The following is a 19,988-nucleotide window of genomic DNA, read 5'->3' as shown; positions in this document are numbered from 1 at the left end:
TGATACATTTCACCATCACTACATGGGTAGTTTTGCGAGGCCCGAAGGCGGGACCGTTCTTGTTATGTAACCCATTTCAAGTAGGAAATTAGCAAGTCCTGAATGAATTCTGTTACTGTGCTCGACTTCTGGAAAGTTTGGAGCGACTGCAGTTCTATTTTGAGGTGAGCAAATCCATCATTTATAGATCTCCTCGCAAATACCGCAGGGCTTCATGTCACCCTGAAATGTTTCATAACAAAAACAGTTAAAGTACTTGGGGTGTTGGAACATTTCGTCTCAAAACCTTATTAGCCTGAATAAGGAGTAGGGCAAGTCTTCCCGGCTGCCAAATATTCAAGAATACAAATATCCAAGATCAAATAAATATTCATCTCCCACCACCACCACCACCACCCCTTCCAACCCTAGTGTGCGTGTGTGTGTGTGTGTGTGTGTGTGTGTGTGTGTTTAAGCGAAGTCCAGCAAAATAGTCTGGTCAACAACATAAAAAGAAATGTCTGTTTTTAACAGAGACGTTGGCCATGAAATCAGTTTTGAGCTATGAAAGCAGCGTCTCGAACAGAGCAGCCGGGCTGGTGGACCTTCCCGGGGTTGAAAACAGGAAACATAAAGGTCTTTCGATCTCAAGTTCCCCCTAGTGGCGAGCAGGGAGCGGTGTCTGCGCGCCCATGGAATTTCACAGCCTCTGGCTGGCTGCTTTGACAAGTCGGGGTTCAGGAAAAGGATCGTGGGCACCCCCAGCTGAGGAGCACCGAGGAAGATTTACAAAACACGTCCTCTGCTTCCTGCACAACAGCCTACAAACCTCCTCTGCCTAAAACACAGGTGACCGCATTCCCAAATCTTCTATCATTTTTTTTCAAAAGGTATCTAAACTGATCAAGGACTAGGTGTAAAAACAAACAAAAAATGGATCTTCTAAAACGTTCCCCTTTTTCCTATTTGTATCGGATCACCTTCTGAAATGCTGACATGTCTGGAATAGACAACAGTACAGAATGATAAACAAGGCATGGGTTTGGGTTTTGTTGTTTTTTTTTGCCAAAAATCGAAATAACTGGAGAAAAAGTTATTCACACTTTGTGTACTATGAGATACACACAAAACTAGAAGCATTAGAATAAAAGAAAAGCCTTCATTTTGACACCAGAATTCATGTTTCCACACAAATTAAAATGATCCCCAAAGGCATAAAGTACACAAGCTTTATTGGGCAACAGCAACGGGCCAGGCTGGCAGACAATGAAAGGAGAACCGCTCAGAAACACGCAGGATCACATGTGTATCATCACAGGATCGAGAATTTAAATCATCTGGGAGTCCCTGCTAAATTAAAGCATCCTGGACCAGAGCTTCCCTCTAATGACAAAACGCTGTCCTGGTGAGGATCACACGTAGAGAGACCTACTCATGAGGCAGGCCCAGACTCCTAGGAGAGTTAACAGTCAGCCCCATCACAACAAAATAATAAATTAGTCACAAATCTTTTTGTGTGCGCACCCCCCACCTGCCTTCCCCCCACCCCCCCACCCCCCCACAAACGCAGGATTCACTGATGTTGCCCAGGACGTTAACGGAGGGCACCTCTGACCACGCGGTGACCAGGGCGGAGCGGCAGGTGAAGCTGTGGCCTGAGCAGACGGCGAGGAGCTCAGGCCTCTGGTGTGCATCTCAGGTCCATTCAAAGACATAATGAACATACATTAATGGAAATTATTTCCCAAGAAGGGTACACGATCAGAGGCTTTACATTCAAGGAAGGGAGGAGAAATAAAATCTGTTGTATTTACAAAGCTCCTTGTACGCTTTTCCACGAAACCGAAGCTGGGAGTTAATGGGATTTTAATGCAAACCAAGTATCGCATCAAAACACTGGAGGTGACATCACACACACACACACACACACACACAAACACACAGAAGATTAAAGATCAAAAACAGATGACAGGTGTTCGCCTTCAACAGGATAGAGCGGAAGCACGTGTAGGTCCCATCGGCAGACTTGGCAGAGGTTTAAAATGCTGCCCCGTAAAGGCATGAGGGCGTTCCCATCCCCACCCCCAGTAAAAACAAAACAAAGTATAAAAACAAAAGTCCGGAGAAGGAATAGGCATTATCGTGTCGATTTCCAGTGAGCACAAAACTCAAAATACATTCAGAAGTTGTCAGAGTAACCGCGGCCTTCGGCGGAGAGCACACCGAGGGCAGGGGGAGCAGACGTCGGTATTTGAGATCGCTGCTGCACTTGATACGGGAAGCTGGCCTGGGACCTGGACATAATGACCCCATCGGTGGGAGCATCCCAGCTCCCGGCGGCTGCCAACAGCTGCTTTGCTCCGATGTCAAGATGCTCCCGGGGGTGCCCCTCCTCGCTCCGGGGCCAAGCCGGCCGCCCAGGCAGCTCGGTCCGCACGGCCAGTCTCGCCTGGCACCACGGGCAACACGCACGTGAGCCTGCGCGCCCTCCAAACTGGGATCAACACTGTCAGGCATCGGAAATCACTGAAGACGGAAGAAGCTTGTCTGGTCATTTGCGTAAGAGGAAGGAAGGAGGGAAAAAGGAGAACGCACAGAGATCCCACTGTCCTCACGCGCACACAACCATCACCGAGAAACAGACTAGGAGTCATCACAAAGTAATGAAAGTGCTTATTGCGACAGAAATACATAGTGGTGTCAGGAGGGCAGGGGGACTTGTCATTTTTGCTTTAAGGAGAAACGTTTGAACACAGATTGAAAACCGGGGGGGTGGGGTGGGGGGTCTGGCCTCAAATTACATCAGCTGTCAGACACTTTGGTCCCCCCCACCGCCCCGAGGTCCAAGGGGAGGGGAGGGGGGTCAGTGGTGTTTCCTAATTTCTTTCCAGATTGGTAAACCAAGAAAAAGGCCAAAAGAATCCTGATGCCTAAGGTTTACGAACTCAGGAGCTTCCTAGAAATTAGCTCGGGTGCGTATGTCTCCCCCACACCTAGGATGGCACGCGCATGCGCCCCTTCTCCGCTGGGGTCGGTCTGCGGGGCCCGGGTAAGCTTCCTGTGCTCTCAGACGACTGGAGGCTCCGGCCCCCTGAGGGCCCCCCGGCCGCCGAGGCGAGCAGGTTGCCCTGGACGGGCCGCTCCACCGCGTGGCGGTCTGGGCGCCTCTGGCCCCTGACTGCCTCCACCAGAGCGCGGCTGGCACAACGGAACGAGGGTTTCCATGGCACAGACAAGCCTCCTTCAGCCTCCGGGGGGGGCGGGGGCGGGGGCTGCTTCGGCCTCTCTGAGAAGCTTCCTTCCTTCCGGGGTATCTCAGGTGTTGACCTCAAAAGTCAACTCCCACACCTGGATCAAAGGTGGGACTTGGGACAGAGAGTGACCACCTCCCTGAAGCTCCTGGGAGTGTCTCACATCTCCCAACCGTGGTCCCACAAGACGGACCTGCAGGGGCCGTCACCTGCCCATGAAGAAGGGCAGGCTCAGGGTTTTGCAAACTCAGAATGCAATGGGACTTCCAACTTCAATGCAAGCGTGAAACTCGGAGCCCGACGCAACCCCTCCCTACCTTTGAAAACTCCAGAACATCACTCGGGAAAGAAGTCACACCTGTTCCACGTTCCTGAGAGTTCTGGACCAGGGTCCTATTCCTAAATAACCACTCATTCGCTGCAACTTATATCCTCGGTAGGTCTTTTCCGTTGGGCAGAAACGACTGGCCCAGGAAGGCAAACACACTGCGGAAATGCACAATCTTAAAACAGAAGCAATGTCACAGCCGCTACCAGTGCCTGAAACCTACTGTCCTCTTTATATAAAGTCTTAAAAGGGCAACAGAAACCCACGAGCATGTCGAGAGTGCTCCCCAGGCAAGGAACCACCTCCTGCTCCGCCCGCCCCCACCTCCCTCAGGGCAGGTTGGTCCTGCCGCCAGGCTGGAGCTCCCATCCCTGGAGCGCACACGAGAAGCGTCATGCTGAAGGGCGGAGGGAATTAATCACACACCCAAGATCTCAAACACGGTCAGCTCTGGCACACACACCAACTGCGCCGATGGCATGCATGTGTGGCTGCGGCGCCGGGTGACTTGAAAACCCAAGAATCCTTGCCCTGCCACGTCCGGGGCTTGAAACTCCCTTCTTCCTCTGAAACGAGCAGCCACAGCTTTATAAGAAACACACATGCGTGTCCTCTGTCCTGGCAGGGGGAGGACTCTCCACCCCTGGCTGCCTTTCAGCAAGGTCCCCCCTTGAAATCCGTAGGCAGCGCCCCGGAGCCCAGACCCCCAGAGCGGCGGCCCCGGGGCCTCCTCCCACGATGGGGGGCGGGGGGCTCCTTGCCTGAAGCTGCCGCCGATGAACGAGGAACAGCGACACGGTGAGATGCCTCTGCCTTTGTCATCCAGCCTCCTGATAGGAAACAGATTTCTGTGGAAGCAGGAACCCCCACCCCTGACCTCGCACTCGGGACACTCCGAGGGGCCGAGCCACATGTGCGACGTTGTCTAAAGAATTAGTTGAGTCTCTTATCACTCTGTCGACACGTTTAGGAGCTGTTCAGTGGCACGTTTCCTGCTAAAACAACTGCTGAAAATGGCTGAGGGTGTCCTCAGAGAGCCACAGGCTTTATAATTGTTACCAGGTCCGAACAGAGCGGGATAACACCTTTGAAATTCTTTTTACGAGGTGGCAGGTGAAGCTAAGTCAAGTGCTGGAGATGCTGAATCTGAGGGAGAACAGACTGGATTTATGGCTCGCTCTCTCTCTCTCTCTCTCTCTCCTCTCCTTTGCCCCGTGTCACCCTAGGAAGCCGGTGTGGCTTCAGTAAGCAGAGCGGCCTCGGACAGGACGCTTAGCATGTCCACCTTGAGATTACTATCCGGATAAACTGTTTACCAAAGTCACTGTCTTTTCCCACAAGTCCATACCAAGTGCTTTTTACCATTTCTCTGAAACGGGTTTTTAAGAGCAAGAAAGGCATGAAGAGGACACATACATCGGGATTGTTTAAAACAAAAACCAAAACCCCTCTAACAATCGTCAACTGGACAGAAACTTTTTATCACATGACAACAAAATTCAAGTCATAGGAAGCTTGCACAGTGACCCACTTGTAACTCCATTTGCTGAGCCACCGGCTTTAACATATGTACATTCACTCAAGGCCGAACCGTCGGGGCCCGAGCAGGCCCACGGGGGCCCCTTCCAGGAACCTCCCCGTCCACTTGGCGTCGGGACCCCGCGCACGTGTTAGCGATTACTGCAGGATCTGCAGGTGGCGGTTAATAAAAACGCAACTTGATCTCTGTCCACCAGGAGAGTGCAGAGGCCGTGCCCTGGGCCAGCGCACGCCTACGACGTGAGCTTCGAGTAGCTGGGCGGGGAGAACCGTCTCCGCAGATACTTGAGAACGTACAGGGGCAGACAGCTGACCAGAGTGATGACGGAGACCTTCCACAAGAACGACAAAGTGGCGATGAAGTACACATCTGCAAGCAAACGGGAAGATGGCGGTGAGCACGTGGAATGTTCTGGAAGGCCTGTGTTTATGGCTCAGGAGCAGCCGGCACGGCTATCCCGGGGGAGAGCTGTCTCCGGTCACCGACACACGGCCTCCTGGCTCAAGTCCCTGTCCTCGGCTCTGTGTCAGGGCCTGGACTCGCCCCACTCCCTCCTCCCTCTCTGACCTGCTTCCGCAGCTGAATCCACAGCCGCTGAAATGCTGCTTCCAACACCAGGGGAAGAAAACCATGGACGCAAACGATTCCTACAGGTGTGTGTGATCCAGATGCTGACGGCTGGGGCTTTTCTTTGTACACCCCACCCGCCCTCAGCCGCCTGAGAGCAGAAAGCACTCCAACCCCCGAAACAGTTTCCCTTTGCCTCCGGGATGGTCACCAAAGCCCCTACGGGGTCAGGTCTAAAGACGGTGCTAAGCAGGAAATGGTGGTGGCCCTGGGTGGGGGGCTTCGGAAGCCCCCTTCTGCTGCATGACAGCAAGCCCGCAGTCCAGAGGGTTCCTCGAGAGCACAGCACGTGGTCCTCCGCAGTAGCAGAGCATGAGATGGGGAGCAGGCGGCTGGCCCGGGCCACGGCCCCACTAAGAGCCCACCCGGCTCGTGGCAGCTTCCCGGGGGCAGGGCCTACCACCCCCAGCCACTGAGCACACATGGGTGCTCATGAAACCCATTCTGACTCTCGGGACAAGTGTGAACCTGCTCCAAGACTTCAGATCTCACAGGATGTTCCTTTTACCTTTACCAAAACTTCAAGGAACATTTGATGATCAATAAAGAGGAGTGATAAGAGATGCTTTCGGGGGAAGGTGGAGTTTTTCAACCTAATGAGAAGGACAAATCCTGCAGGCCTATGAGCAAAACCTGGACATGACCTCTCCATAGGCCCCCAGAGCCCGGCGCAGTGACCAGCTCCCTGGAGAAACCCACCGGGTCTTTGTTGAATGGAATGGACTCCCCTCTAAGCCAGTTAACACCGTGTCCTTTTCAAAGGAAACGCTACTGACATCACGTCCGACAGCCTCCGATCCAGGAAGCTGATTCACAACTGCCGCTTGCCCCAAGGGGACGCCAGTCACAAAATGGGGGCAGCTGAGTGCCCAGGCCTGCTGGACACAGAGCCCAGGATGAGTCCAGGATGAACCCAGCCTTCCTCCAGGAGCCCGTGACACATCCTCCAGCCCGACTTCTAGGCTTTAGCTGCAGGGGTGGAGGGGGAAGGGGTCTTACCGATGAATTCGTGTAGGAACACCAGGGAGGCGATGTAGCAGGCCAGACTGAGCAACTCGGCCACCGTCATGAGCCAGTGCCATGTCTGGATGGTCAGGGCCACCATCAGCAGCTCCGTGAGGATCAGCGACGTGAAGGAGATCGCCACGATGTGCACGAACTCGGACTCAAACAGCAGCAAGGCCCCGTACATGATGGTGCTCCCTGGGAAGGCAGAGGAAGCTGACATCCCACATGGCCCCACAAGGGCCCCACACGGTCCCACATGGCTCTGCCTGCCCAGAGCTGCTGCCCTCCACACTCCCCATCTGGAGCTCCCGGGGCTCACTCCCAGGAGGGGCTCCTTTTTGTGTATTTTCCATTTAGGCATGAAAGATGGCACTTGCTATAAATGAGGTTGATGAGTGGTTAGCTTTATGGAGGTTTTAAACAGGTGTCCCATTCTAGTTTCCTATTTTCCTTTTGGACCTTTATAGAATAAGGAGTCTATAATTGCAGAGAAGAGAAGAGAAGAGAAGAGAAGAGAAGAGAAGAGAAGAGAAGAGAAGAGAAGAGAAGAGAGGGAGAGAGAGGAAGAGAGAGAGAGGGACAAGGATGGGGGATGGAGAGATGGGAAAAAAAAGAGGCTGCAGAGAGTAACTCTGGAGTGGATGGAACAAGAAAGAGATATTTAAACTTAAATCCAGGATTTAAAACAGCAGAGGTCAGCAGTCACAGAAAGGTAAATACTGTGGACCTTCTACTTGTATGAGGAATCTAAAGTAGTCACATCCTAGAGGCAGAAAGGGAAGCAGGAACGAGGACAGGGTTTCAGCTTTGAAAGAGGAAAACCTTCAGAGATCTTCTCTTACAACAATGTAACGCTGTAAACTACAATGTGACTCACCACCACGGATGCGCTCGATGGTAGAGAACCACGACCTCAAGAAGAGTTAGGATGGTGCATCTTGGGTCACCCGTTTCTCTAACACCCACACGCACACACACACAAATGACAGCGGTAACAGAGAGACACGAGCGTCACATACCCAGGCAAGAAAGGAAAGCGGAGGAGGGTACACATACATATTTTTCAAGCACAGCAGAAAGCAGACAGGCAGCGCTCACACAGATCAAAACTACACACAGCACAAGAATACTATAGACGCTAAACCCCTAAACTCCTCGAGTCACTGCCCACCGCAATGGGGTTCGAGACGGGGGGGTGAAATGGAGCTTCACTGTTCGTTCTTTACGAACCTCTATACAGAAAAGATCGCTGCAAATATCGACACGCATATATTACGCTTTGGTCCGCTTCTTAAAAATACCCCCTCCTCGACCCGGGACTGAGTCCCACGTCAGGCTCCCTGCATGAAGCCTGCTTCTCCCTCTGCCTGTGTCTCTGCCTCTCTCTGGGTCTCTCATGAATAAATAAATAAAATCTTTAAAAAAAAAAATACCCCCTCCTCAATTTTTTAAGGACAATTTAACCTCCTGCCTCGATGGTTTCTATACCTTCCAGTTACAGGTCCCCCCAGTGAGACCTCCCCAATACACAACATATATTTGTGAACCATGTTGGTCCCTGAGCAGACAGACATATTAGGACTACTGCACAGTTATGTGCACATTATAAAATATGCATAAAACTAGAAATAAGCGCCAACAGGGGTTTTGATATTTCTTTCTCCTATACTTAAAAGTCATCTTACAAAGTCGCTGCAATCTGAGGGACCCTCCCTAGAGGCCCCTGAAGTAAATGCATTTTTCAAAAACTGTAACTTGGCCTCCAAAAAGTATCAGACCATTCCAGAAAGCAACAAAGCTTTTTGTTACAATGGTTTGCGTGTGTTGGCGGGTTTTGAACGGTATCCGTTATCTTTTTTTCTGACTTTTTCTCATGAAGCAGACAGTACCACCTCACAGATCTATCATGGTGCTGAACGTTCCAGTTCCTCAGGACATGCCGAGCAGGACCTCCCTGGGGTGCATGGTCCTGCCCCCTAACCAAAGTTCAGGGTTCCAGCTGGAGCTTCTTCATGCTGTACAGACAAAAGAAAGGCTTAGCACGAGGTAACAGGTGGTCTCGCTTTCCTTACCTTGATAGATGCTAATCAGAACCCATATTAGGAAGGTCTTGTAGGACAATGGTCTTCCCTAAGTGAGAAAGAGAGACACAGCAGGTTATCGCGCTTGGTTCACCCAGTGTGTCAGCTGCCCCACGCATCTCCTCCACTAAAGAGGCAACCTGCCTGTTTTCATCAAAAGAAGTGTCTTGCACATATCTGAACACGTTAGAGAAATCACATTTTTTAAGGAGAACTGGTATTCAGTGGAAATAAATCTGCTCTTTAGTAAAATTCCTTGAGGACAAATAAATGAAATCATATGCACACACACACACACACCACACACATACAACACAAACAGCACAAACACCACACACTCCCTACACACCCACACACACTTTTCAGAAGCAAACACAAGAACGTTTCCAAGAGCAGACACAAGCTGCAGGATGGAACAGTCAGCGGCTTTTTTTTTTTTTTAAGTTGTTAGTTGCTTCGTTTTCAGTTTACATATTACTGTACTGTTTAACATTCTTTACAAGTGCGTATGCTACTTTTTTAAGAAAAAAAAAAAAATCCCACGCCTTCCTCTAAGCAGTCACCAGTTCAAATCAATGTGTTCAAATATGGAGGGTTTGTGTGAAATAAGTTAAAAGTAGGGAGAGAGGGGGCAGCCCCGATGGCCCAGCAGTTTGGCGCTGCCTTTAGCCTGGGGCATGATCCCAGAGTCCCAGGATCAAGTTCCACATCAGGCTCCCTGCATGGAGCCTGCTTCTCCCTCTGCCTGTGTCTCTGCCTCTTTCTTTGTCTGTCATGAATAAACAAATAAAATCTTAAAAAAAAAAAAAAAGTAGGGAGAGAGGGAGGAGAAAAGGGAGGAAGGAAAGAAGGAGGGAAGGAAGAGTCCAGTGAACCTTGAGGAGATCTTTGTAGAGCTCAGGATACAGCATGGCAACTTCCGACTTGACATCTTTGTCCAGGACCAGGGAAAACACAGGAAACATGGTGTAAATGGTGGAGTACCTGGGGATGGGGGCAGAAATCACCACAGGTGAGACCCAGCCGAAGGAAAGTGAGCAATTTGTTTCTCCAGCCTCTGGAGCCCAATTCCCACCCATTCATTCAACAACCATCCACTGCCCATTCTGTGCCCGGGCTAGTTTTACGCACTGGAGAGTCAGAAACAACTGCCTTCGGAGAGCCTTCATGCTAGTCAGTGAGTCAACAAAGTCGATAAACTACACTGTGTGTTGCAGGTGAGCGCTAAGAAGGAAACTCTAATGGGGAAGAGGGAGAGAGTCATGGGGGTGGTGTAATTTTAGAGAGGGTGCCCAAAGGATGTGACATTTGAGTAAACACCTGTAAAAGGTGAGAGGTAGTCATGCGCAAATGGAGGGAAGAGCATCCCAGGCAGAGAGAGCAGCACATGCAAAGGCCCAGAGGCGAGTGTGTGTCTTGTTTGAAGAACAGCAAGGCAGCCAGTGCAGCTGGAGCTGAGTGATGAGGGGAGACAGCAAGTAGAGAGACGAGGGATCCAGTCACAGGAGGCCACGTGGAGCAAAGCTCCGGGAGCCCCCATGCGTACACTCTGGCATGTCCTTTCATCCTTCTGGGACCTGACAAAAGACTGTCTGCTTTTCAAACGAGAAGCCAGCAGAATTCCACTGCCTCCTCTCAGACTGAAGTGGTCAATATAAAAAGGAGGAAGGCGTCCTTCCTATGACTCTCCCCTGGGGCCAGCCAGCCTTTCTGTGCTTCCCACCTGTTCACGACCAGGAGTGCGCCCTACATGCGTCTCTCTCTAGGGCACATGGTAATCAAACTCCACCTACCTGGGTCATTCACAGACTGAGCACTTTCTCTGAAGGATCAAAAGGAACGTCATGAATTCCAAGTCAGGAATGGGGATGGGTCTGATGGCAGCAAACGTCCAGGTGACATGCTACTCTAACAAGTCAGTGGCACGCAGCCATAAAACTCTGTTAGGTGCGTCCCCCGAGACATCAAGGCTCTGGCCTGCCTTAGAAACTGAGACCCAGCAGCAGAACCTTCTACTAGGGTCCATGGCAGGGATGGTACTTTCCAGAGGTCCTCTTTCACTTTTTCTAAGACCACAGTGAAATCACTGAGTCTGTGAACCTTTGCTCTGGCTTTGGTTGCCCATCACCAGTCGGCTCAGACTCTCACGGGCAAGCATTTTTCCATTCCCAGGTACACACGGCCAAGTGCTCTGAACAACAAACATATCGGACTCCACTTCCTCAATCTGGTTACAGGCTTGCCAGCTCAAAAACTGATGAATTCAAGAAGGTTCTAAACTGCACTGCTGGCAACTTGGTGACTAAACGGTCTAGACACCACGTCTCTTCTCTCATCTGTGGCATTTTAGAGAGGTTTCACATTAAAAAAAAAAAAAATTAATACCCTGCCTAGATTTCCTTACCCAATGATGAGGAATCCTTGATAGAGAGGAACGGAGGCAAAGTAAAACACGGAAGAAAAGACAGCCTGTGCCAACGAGAAAGGAGGATGTTACCAAAAATAATGACAAAATTCCTATGCGTATAGAATAACACCCAACACTTAACACGGCACAAACTTTACCAGCACAGTTGTGAGTGCTTTAAGTAAATCAGCTCTTTTCACAATTACAATCACCATATGATGTAGGCACTGTTATCATCAACCCCTATTTACAGATGACAAGAGTAAGGCACAGAGAGGTGAAGTGACTTGCCCAAGACTACACAGCTCCTAAGTGACAGGAGCCAGGAGTCTTTCCTGGGGGGTTTCACTGCAGAGGCCACTCTCAGCCCCTCTGTAAACACTGACTTTAAGTAACTTTAACTTAAAGTTACACAGGCTGGACCCAGGAATCCTCTATGAGATCTCCGTGAATCTCCAGAACCACCCATGAGATCAAGTCCTAATATCACCTGCATGACACAGATGGGGAATCTGAGCAGGGGAACGGCACTGCGGGGCTCAAGCCCAGCTCTGTGTCCGGGACCCACACTCCTGACAGTTCCTGACAGCCCACAGAGGCAGGCAACCGATAAACAAGTTGCGCAGGTATGGACATGGACAGGGAAAGATACCCCCACCGTGAGGATGTACACCAGCTACCCCGGAGGTGGGACTGCAGAGAAGGCATCCCATTTCACAGGACACATTTTACTGTTTTTGGAAAGTGTTATGATGAGACAAGAGCAATAAAGACACTTCCAGGGGCACCTGGGTGGTTCAGTGGGTGAAGTGTCTGCCTTTGGCTCACATCATGACCCCAGGGTCCTGGGATCGATCTCTGCATCAGGCTCCCTGCTCCACAGGGAGTCTGCTTCTCCTCCTCCCTCTGCTGCTCCCCCTACTTGTGCTCTCTCTTTCAGAATAAATGAATAAAATCTTAAAAAAAAAAAAAAAAAAGACACTTCCAAACCCTTGCTGGAATGTCTACTTCCTGATTTGGAAAACAGTAGCTACTGGCAGGGAAAAGACGGGCTGGGGAGATAAATCGGATAGAGATGCTGTTACTTCCTTCTCTGGGCATCTACAGGCTAATGGAAGAAAAGTGGCCTCAAAGCTAATTCCTAGTCACATAAAACCAAAAAGAGGCCAGAGGCAACTTGAGGCTTTTCAAAAGCTGAATACGAGCGCCTGAGCCAGCCTCATGATCAAAAGGGGTGTGTGGCCAGAGGCATCTACCCCAGCTGCCTGCTGTGGGTGTTTGCTGGGCACAGAGCTGGAAACCCAGGTGCCACGTGGGGCCGAAGTCCTGGGCGGCTGCAGCTGAGCCCTGGTCATACCTCAGAACTGGAAGGTGAAAGCCACCTTTCCAATGACTTTCCACCACGGCCAGGCTGCAGCCCAGAAAGGATACTTGTCAAGATGTCCAGAATCTGGTGTGTAGTTTTATACATCTACATCAAGAGCCTCCTTCCTCTAACAGGGCTGGGCTGGCCCCAGAGCCTTCACCTTGGAGAGAACATTTTAGGGAAAATAAAACACTACGGCCACGTCTATTAGAGACAAAGGTCAAGGTTCAGCTCTAACAGGGACTTGCCCTCAGCCGACCACTCTCAGCACAGTGGACAGGGCTGAAGGGCCTGCTTTTAACGCTCAAACAACAATTGCCCACCCTGAAATTTTTTTCTAAATTGATGTTCAGGGTAACAACATACAGTCAGTCGGCTCACCCAGCTCAGCCTTTGTGTGCATGCCCAGGGACAAGCTGACTGATCTCCCGGTGATTTAACCACAGCAACATCTAGCACAATTCATGAGCTAACATACAAGTACAGATGTGGTCTGATGAACTGTAACAGCTGTTTAGGTGTAGATCACATCGATAAAAAATCACTTTAAGGCTCCTAGGCTCACAAATGCACTAGATGTTGGAAACATAAAATCACCCCCATCAGGCACGGATGAGGCCAGAAGAGCGGGAGGTCCCATGCACGTACAGCAGCACCAGCTGACTTACCCAGAAAGGCAGGATGCCTTTTATGTCATCATGGAGTGCCTTTTCCCACAGATTAAAATGTCACCTTACCCTATACATCACCCTGTTTTGTTCTTATTAATAGTGGTAAGGATGCCTTCGCACTTGATGCCTTAGAGAACCCTTGTTCTCAAAGTAGCCTTGTCTGAGAGGCAAGGCAGGTCTCGTCATCCCCATTGCATGGATGGAAGACTGAGGCCCAGAGGGGTAAAGTGACTTGCTCAAGCTCTCGGAGATGTTTGGTGGTGTGGTCAGAAAGAGATATGGGTTCCAAGTCACATCATCCCTATGTTCTCACTACTTAATTGCAATATTTTCACCAAATGTCCATAGAGGGGAACCAGTCAATAGATTTTCAACACCCAAGATGTGTTTCTTCCCACCCTCTGGCCTTCTTCCTAGTATATGCTTAATTGCTAAGACTGATGACAGATGTTAAAGGAGTCGGTGAGAGAGAAGGTGGGAAAAATACTCTAGAATTCTTTTGTGAGAAGCAAGATGGGAGCAGGCTCTTACTCCTGAGAAGATGAACAATCGCAACAACCAAGCTCAACTCCCAGCGCGGGTGGCTGGAGGCAGAACTATGTCATGATGAGATGCCTCCGGGCCGCAGGCTATGCTGTCCCACCTGAGAGCCCTTGCAAGTGGAGACAGCACAGGCCTCCCTGTATCGAGGTTGAGGTCACTCGAGGAGGCACCATGAGGAGGAGCACAGGTCTGGGGTCCCTGCACTGATGCAGACCAAACCCCTGAGGGACACTGCACACATTTCTCACCCTCACTGAACCTCAGACTCCCCATCTGTATAATGGGCATGGTTCAGACTACTGTGAGGAGCACACAAGATGCTGTATTGTGAGCGCTAGCCTGGCGCCCAGGGTATATAGGAAGAGCTCAAGAAAAGCAAGTCCTTCTTCTTTTGTGGATATTCTCTGCTGGCCCTCATTTTTGCATTTGGAAAACTCAGGACCAGACTATTCACCCAGCATTTAATTCTGCATTTCTCCCTGGGGAAAACCAATCACAATGGCTCTGGGCATTTACCCCACACCTACTTCATGCCAAGCCCTCGAGACGCACCAGTGCTAATGCACACATCCACTCCCCACAGGAGGGACGGCCTGGAGGAAGGATCTTAGGCAATCTGAGGTCTATCAGCTGAACTGTGAGCAAGGCAGGGATTCAAACTGGTCAGGTGGGAAAATAAACAAACAACTTCTCGGGGTAGGGTAAGGGCCCCAAAGCACAGTCTGGTTTCAGGCTTTTTCCATGACAGCCATGTGCCCCAGGGCAGAGCACCACGGCCCACCCACCTGCATGGTGCTAATACAGAGGCTCCTGTGGATCACGAACTGGCTGAGGGCGGCTGACCGCTTGTAGCTGTTCCGGCCATGCACCATGAGTAGCCGGCCGAGGTGCTTGAACTGGGTGATGGAGAAGTCTGCAGCCAGGGAAGCCTGTTTTCCTTCCTAAAATCCGATAAAATTGGGCACCGTCAGAAGCACAAGAGGTCAGAGCAAGTGCATTTTTTTTTTTTTAATTGAAAAAGCAAGATGCTGTAAGGAGATCTTTGGAAAACTTCTACGAAGGGCTTCTTTGGTTTCAAGCTGTACTCGGCTGGTGGTCCAAGCCTAAATTTGATTTAAAAAGCGGAATTTATTTAAATAAAAAACATTCTAAGTCATAGATAGTTGTAATTGGGAGGTCAAATGGATCTAGTATTAGGCCTTGGGGGGCAGGCCCACCCCATAATGTGTATCAGAAGCAAAGAATCATCAGAGATAGGCACTTTACAACACTCAGTTCCTCTAAGTGAAATGTAAGGCTGGGGGAAGGGACGCTGAGGCTAGCAACAATACCAAATGGAACGTTCTTGAGCATAAGCTTTGCACATTTATAGAAGTGCATCCATTAGAATTCTCTAATTTTAAACGGTGTGTGATGGATGCCACTAACAGGGCAGATGGCATTAAAACAGTCCATTCCAGTAACATCTCAAAGTTCACTGAATTCTGTAACTTCAAATAATTGTCAACTGGATGAGAACCACAAAACCAGAAAGGGTGGAAAGAGAAACAAAAAAGTGTATGGATTCGCCCAATTCATGAAGGTATGGAACAAAACGCATAGGAGAGCATCTCCAGCTCTCCCTCGGGGCCTCGGTACCCTTGTTTTACACAAAGTTCTAGCAAACCTGGTAACCAACCTTCTTGCCTATTGCCATTTAGAGGTCACAAATTAGAACAGAGTAAATTCTAAGGCAAGCTCACAGGTGACAAGGACAGAAAGAGAAAAGCTGTTATAATACACAAACTTTAAGAAACTGCAGCTTTTCGTGAGGGGCAAAACGGTGCCGCATTCTTCCCTAAACCCCAAGATATCAGGACATGATGTGATAACTGATGCTTTTATGGACACTGTGGCCGCCATGGAAAAGTGTGAAGTACATTCACAGCACCCTAACAATGTAGCAAAACACTCTTTTTTCTTAATTTAAGTCTTGGCACGTGAAAAATCAGCACTTGTCATCTGTAGACAACGTAAAATGATGTAGATCTCTGATTCCCGTATAACAAAACCAGGTGATCATGCTTTTTGGTTCCTTAGGCTTCCTCATGCTAATCTAGAATCCTCAGAAGCATGAAAGCTGTTTTGAGGGGAAATGCAGCTCCAGCTCGTGGAGCAGAGCAGCTCCCAGCCCAGCACGACCACCTGATGCCCTTGCCCCAACCACTCCCGCTCGGCAGCGAGCAGCCCCCCATGCCCTGCACCCGCACTCACCTTCCCCTCGACACCCACGCCGCAGTCAGATTCCTGAATCATACTGACGTCATTGCCTCCATCACCTGTGGGCCACACGGACCAGAGAGGAAAGTCGGGAAATTGGGGAGAGACGAGAAACAGGACCCCCACATTTCATTCTTACTTCGGACAATCATGCAGGTTTTGCCTTTCCCTGGGTGCTTGCTTACTAAGAGTCTTTTCTGCCCTGCTCCATTTAATCACTCCCACACCCCACAGTATCAGCTTCCTGTCTCACAGAGCAGCTGAGCGTCAGAGGGACACCAAGTGACCGGTGAGAGCCCCGCCCATGGCATGGTGGCAGGTGTTTACAACGCCACACCGGGGCCTGTGAGGTGTGGGGAGAAGCATCCCCCCAGCAGCAGAGACGGACACCACACTCCTGAGCCTCCACGTGCCCTGCGGCCAGCACTTTTTAAATCTACCCCTTTTCCATCCTCATGAGCACCATGTGAGTGCTGGTTACCCCACTGTGCCAACGGGCAGACGGAAGCTGGGCCGGGCCCCCGGGGAGTGGAACCAGCACTGGCGGGAACCCAGCCCCAGCACCGCAGCCTGTGGTCTGCAGCCCTCTGTGCACTGCTCCCTGCGTCACTAGCAAAGGCAAAGGGCAAGTTAAGGAGAAGAGCCCTAGAGCGTCCTTATCTACTCACACTCAAAGGGAAATACTAAAAATAAGAATAATTATAGAGCCAGAGTCTGTTGGGGGAAAGTGTCACGACCTGAGTGAAGCGGCCCAGGGGGTCTGAGGCAGATGGCAGTGAAAGCCATCCCCTGACTTACAGAAATGAATCCGCCCGGGCAGCCGCCTACCTACGGCACAGGTGAGCTTCCCGGTGCGTTCCTGCAGCAGCCGCACGATCTGGGCCTTCTGGGTGGGGGTGCAGCGGCAGCAGACCACGGCCGGGCACTGGCAGGCCAGCTCCATGAACTCGTACTCGTAGTACTTGAGGCAAACCTGGGGGCGGGGGGTCAGGGGGGCAGGTGGTGGTCACTGCCCCCACCGAGCAGGGAGGGGCACGCGCTCCCGGGAGGAGCCGGCTGGCGGGGTCCCTGCACCCACCTCCAGGGAGTCTCCCGAGATGACCAGGGCACAGTCGTGCTTCCTGCGGAAAGCGTTCAGCTCGAGGTGGGCCTCGCTGCGGTTGGTCACCTGGAAGGGAACAGAGGGGTGGAGGAGGCTCTGCTCTCCGGAGAGAGAACAACAAACAGTGGCTTCCTGAAGCCGGTGGGAGGACAATGGCCACCCCGGCCGAGGACCCCCGCCCCGCCCTTGCCGCCGGACGGAGAGCCAAATTCAACCATGTCTGTTATGATTCTGTGGGAATGGGGAGAGCCTGTACACCAGCTGTCACCCCGCACTTCCCCCGGGATGGCTGCGACCCATGTAACCGAAGAGCCAACAGTGATTGCGCCTGACCACGTGCAAGGTGCTTGTCACACGGCCCTACAAGGTGCACGGTCACGGCTGCACTGGGCACACACGGAAAGGACGGCACGGCGAGCCTGCCCGGAGTACGACATCTGGGAGGTTGGGAGGGAGGCGTCAGAAACCGGGTGTCCAGCGGGGTGCCCGACCTTTGTGTGACAGGCCAGGCGCCGTGACCTTACAGCTCTTGTCCAACTACTGAGCTCTGCCGTTGTAGCGCCAGAGCAGCCACAGGCAGTAGGCAAGCAAGTGGGTGCATCTGTGTTTAAATAAAACCTTATTTGCAGGGGCGCCTGGGTGGCTCTGTCGGTTAAGCGTCTGCCTTTGGTTCAGGTCATGATCCCGGAGGGTGGGGGGGAGGGGGGCGCCTGGGTGCTCAGCGGGGAGTCTGCTTCGCCCTCTGCCCCTCCTCCTCCTACTTGTGCTTTCTCTTTCTCTCTCAAATAAATAAAATCTTTAAAAAAATAAAATGAAATCTGATTTCAGGTGGCCACATGGACTGTCATTTGCAACCCCTAATATACAGAATGTGGAGAATATGGAATATATTTGACATACAGCCCATTTCTCATTATTTTCAATGGTTATGCTATATTAATAAGAGTCACTATGAACACTGACTTAGTATAAATAAGGAACCATTCATTGCTTTGAGGGGAGATATGGGCCAGGCTCCTGTGAGTCTTTGGCCACAATATTTTTGTCCGATACCTTGTCATATATGTGTTTCTGTTTAGACACATCTTTATCTATCTATATATATAAGATTTTATTTAGGGAGAGAGAGAGAAACCATGAACGGAGGAGAGGGAGAGAGAGAATCGTAAGCAGGCTTCACACTCAGCACAGAGCCTGACTTGGGGCTGGATCTCACCACCCTGAGATCACGACCTGAGCCAAAATCAATAGTCAGCTGCTTAACTGGCTGAGCCAGCCAGGTGCCCCTAAACACATCTTTTGAAATACATGCTGTCGGGCACCTGGGTAGCTCAGTGGCTGAGCGTCTGCCTTTGGCTCAGGTCATGATCCCGGGGTCCTGGGATCGAGTCCTGCATCGGGCTCCCCGCAGGGAGCCTGCTTCTCCCTCTATGTTATGTCTCTGCTTCTCTCTGTGTGTCTCTCATGGATAAGTAAATAAAATCTTTAAAAAAAAAAAAAAAGAAATACATATTGTTGATTCATTAACACTGAACTCATAACCAAAAGCACTAGAACTCCTGCCTGAAGGAAACTCATCCAACACATGGACTTTCTCTGTAAGTCGCATCGTACCTTCCTGTACTTAGGGACACCGCTCCAGCAGTGTGCTGGGAGGGGGGGGGATGTGAAACAGTGAAATCACTGACAGCACAAAAATGCAAAAAAAAAAAAAAAAAAAGTGGCACTAGGTCAATCTTAAACTACTGTGCTTGCGTGTAGTACAAAAGCAGAGAAGGCAGGGAATCGCCTTGTTTGACCCCAGCTGGGAATGTGCGCATCAGGCAATGACGATTTCTCACTGCTCTGCACATGTCCACGGAGGACTCTGAAAGCGCCCTGAGGACTGATTTTTGGGTTACGAACACATTTTAGCAAGTAAGTGCATTTGCATTTGCAAATCTGGAATCCGTGTATAATGAAGACTAAATGTATCCGCCTCGACACAACGCTGTGCCGTTCCCAAAACTGCCGCTCTCCTGAAGGCTGTGTGTGCTGTGGACCAAAGGCAGGGGGGTCAAGGGGAGACTCCCAGAACAGGCAGAGAGCCCCTCCGGTTGTTGGTGTGAGCACTCCGATTTCAGGAGCGGGGCTGCTGTGTCCCACCCAGAGGGGACCTCCCACTCCTCACCTCCCAGCTCCCCAGGACCCCAGGACCATGACCTGGGCCGAAGGCAGACACCTCACTGACTGAGCCTCCAGGCAACCCTGGAATTTACTCCTTATCCAAGGACCTGATCTTCAAGGGTCCAGAGGAATCTGGACTCCTATGCACAATTTCACATGGACAGGTTTATCTGCATCGTTCCTCCCGAATGTGCCTTGTGCCAGCTTCTCCGAGGGACCATGAGCCCCAGCAGGTTAAGCACACAGGGCCATAACGAGGCGCTTCTGAACCAGCACCAGAAGGAAACCCACAGCCTCACTGGGGCCACACAGCAGTTCCCCCCAAGCCAATGCTCTAAGTTCCCTGACCCTGGGTGGTTAACACGCTCCTCCCTCCCCTCTGTAGGGGTCCCCAACCAGGTCCTGAGGTTACAGGGCAAACTGCAGCATCGCCCCCACAAGGCCCCAGTGCGGAGGACACGTTACCAGCCGAAAAACGTGGATGTCTTGGTTTCTGGTCACCAGATGTGCATTCTTCGCAGTGCATGTAGCTGTCTCCAGCTTGTCCCCTGTCAGCATCCAAACCTGCAATCACAGCAGAAAGGAGCCCCGCTCTGTCCGTGGGGAAGGCCAGCCTGCAACCTGTGTCAGGTCAGTTTCCAAGAACATTGAGCTAACCCT

The 19,988-nt window shown here is 51.0% G+C and overlaps 1 protein-coding gene across 2 annotated transcripts in view; it reads right to left on the bottom strand.

The window, feature by feature from the left end:
* Positions 1 to 1,194: 1,194 nt before the first annotated feature.
* ATP9A (ATPase phospholipid transporting 9A (putative)) overlaps positions 1,195 to 19,988 on the bottom strand; it is a 132,353-nt gene continuing 113,559 nt past the window's right edge. For both annotated transcript variants that reach the window (XM_041732466.1, XM_041732467.1), the window contains exons 19-28: positions 19,794 to 19,892; positions 17,139 to 17,228; positions 16,889 to 17,033; positions 16,055 to 16,119; positions 14,587 to 14,742; positions 11,219 to 11,283; positions 9,690 to 9,798; positions 8,806 to 8,863; positions 6,725 to 6,928; positions 1,195 to 5,467 (exon numbers count right to left, since the gene is read on the bottom strand). In XM_041732466.1, the coding sequence (XP_041588400.1) occupies positions 5,331 to 5,467; positions 6,725 to 6,928; positions 8,806 to 8,863; positions 9,690 to 9,798; positions 11,219 to 11,283; positions 14,587 to 14,742; positions 16,055 to 16,119; positions 16,889 to 17,033; positions 17,139 to 17,228; positions 19,794 to 19,892 (1,128 nt within the window). In that variant the 3' untranslated portion in view covers positions 1,195 to 5,330. The remainder of the gene's footprint in view (positions 5,468 to 6,724; positions 6,929 to 8,805; positions 8,864 to 9,689; positions 9,799 to 11,218; positions 11,284 to 14,586; positions 14,743 to 16,054; positions 16,120 to 16,888; positions 17,034 to 17,138; positions 17,229 to 19,793; positions 19,893 to 19,988) is intronic.

This window comes from Vulpes lagopus, chromosome 18 (assembly GCF_018345385.1).
Source record: "Vulpes lagopus strain Blue_001 chromosome 18, ASM1834538v1, whole genome shotgun sequence".
Classification (NCBI taxonomy): domain Eukaryota; kingdom Metazoa; phylum Chordata; class Mammalia; order Carnivora; family Canidae; genus Vulpes; species Vulpes lagopus.
The sequence above is the reverse complement of the archived record's forward strand: the minus strand, read 5'-3'. Positions and strand labels throughout refer to the sequence as shown.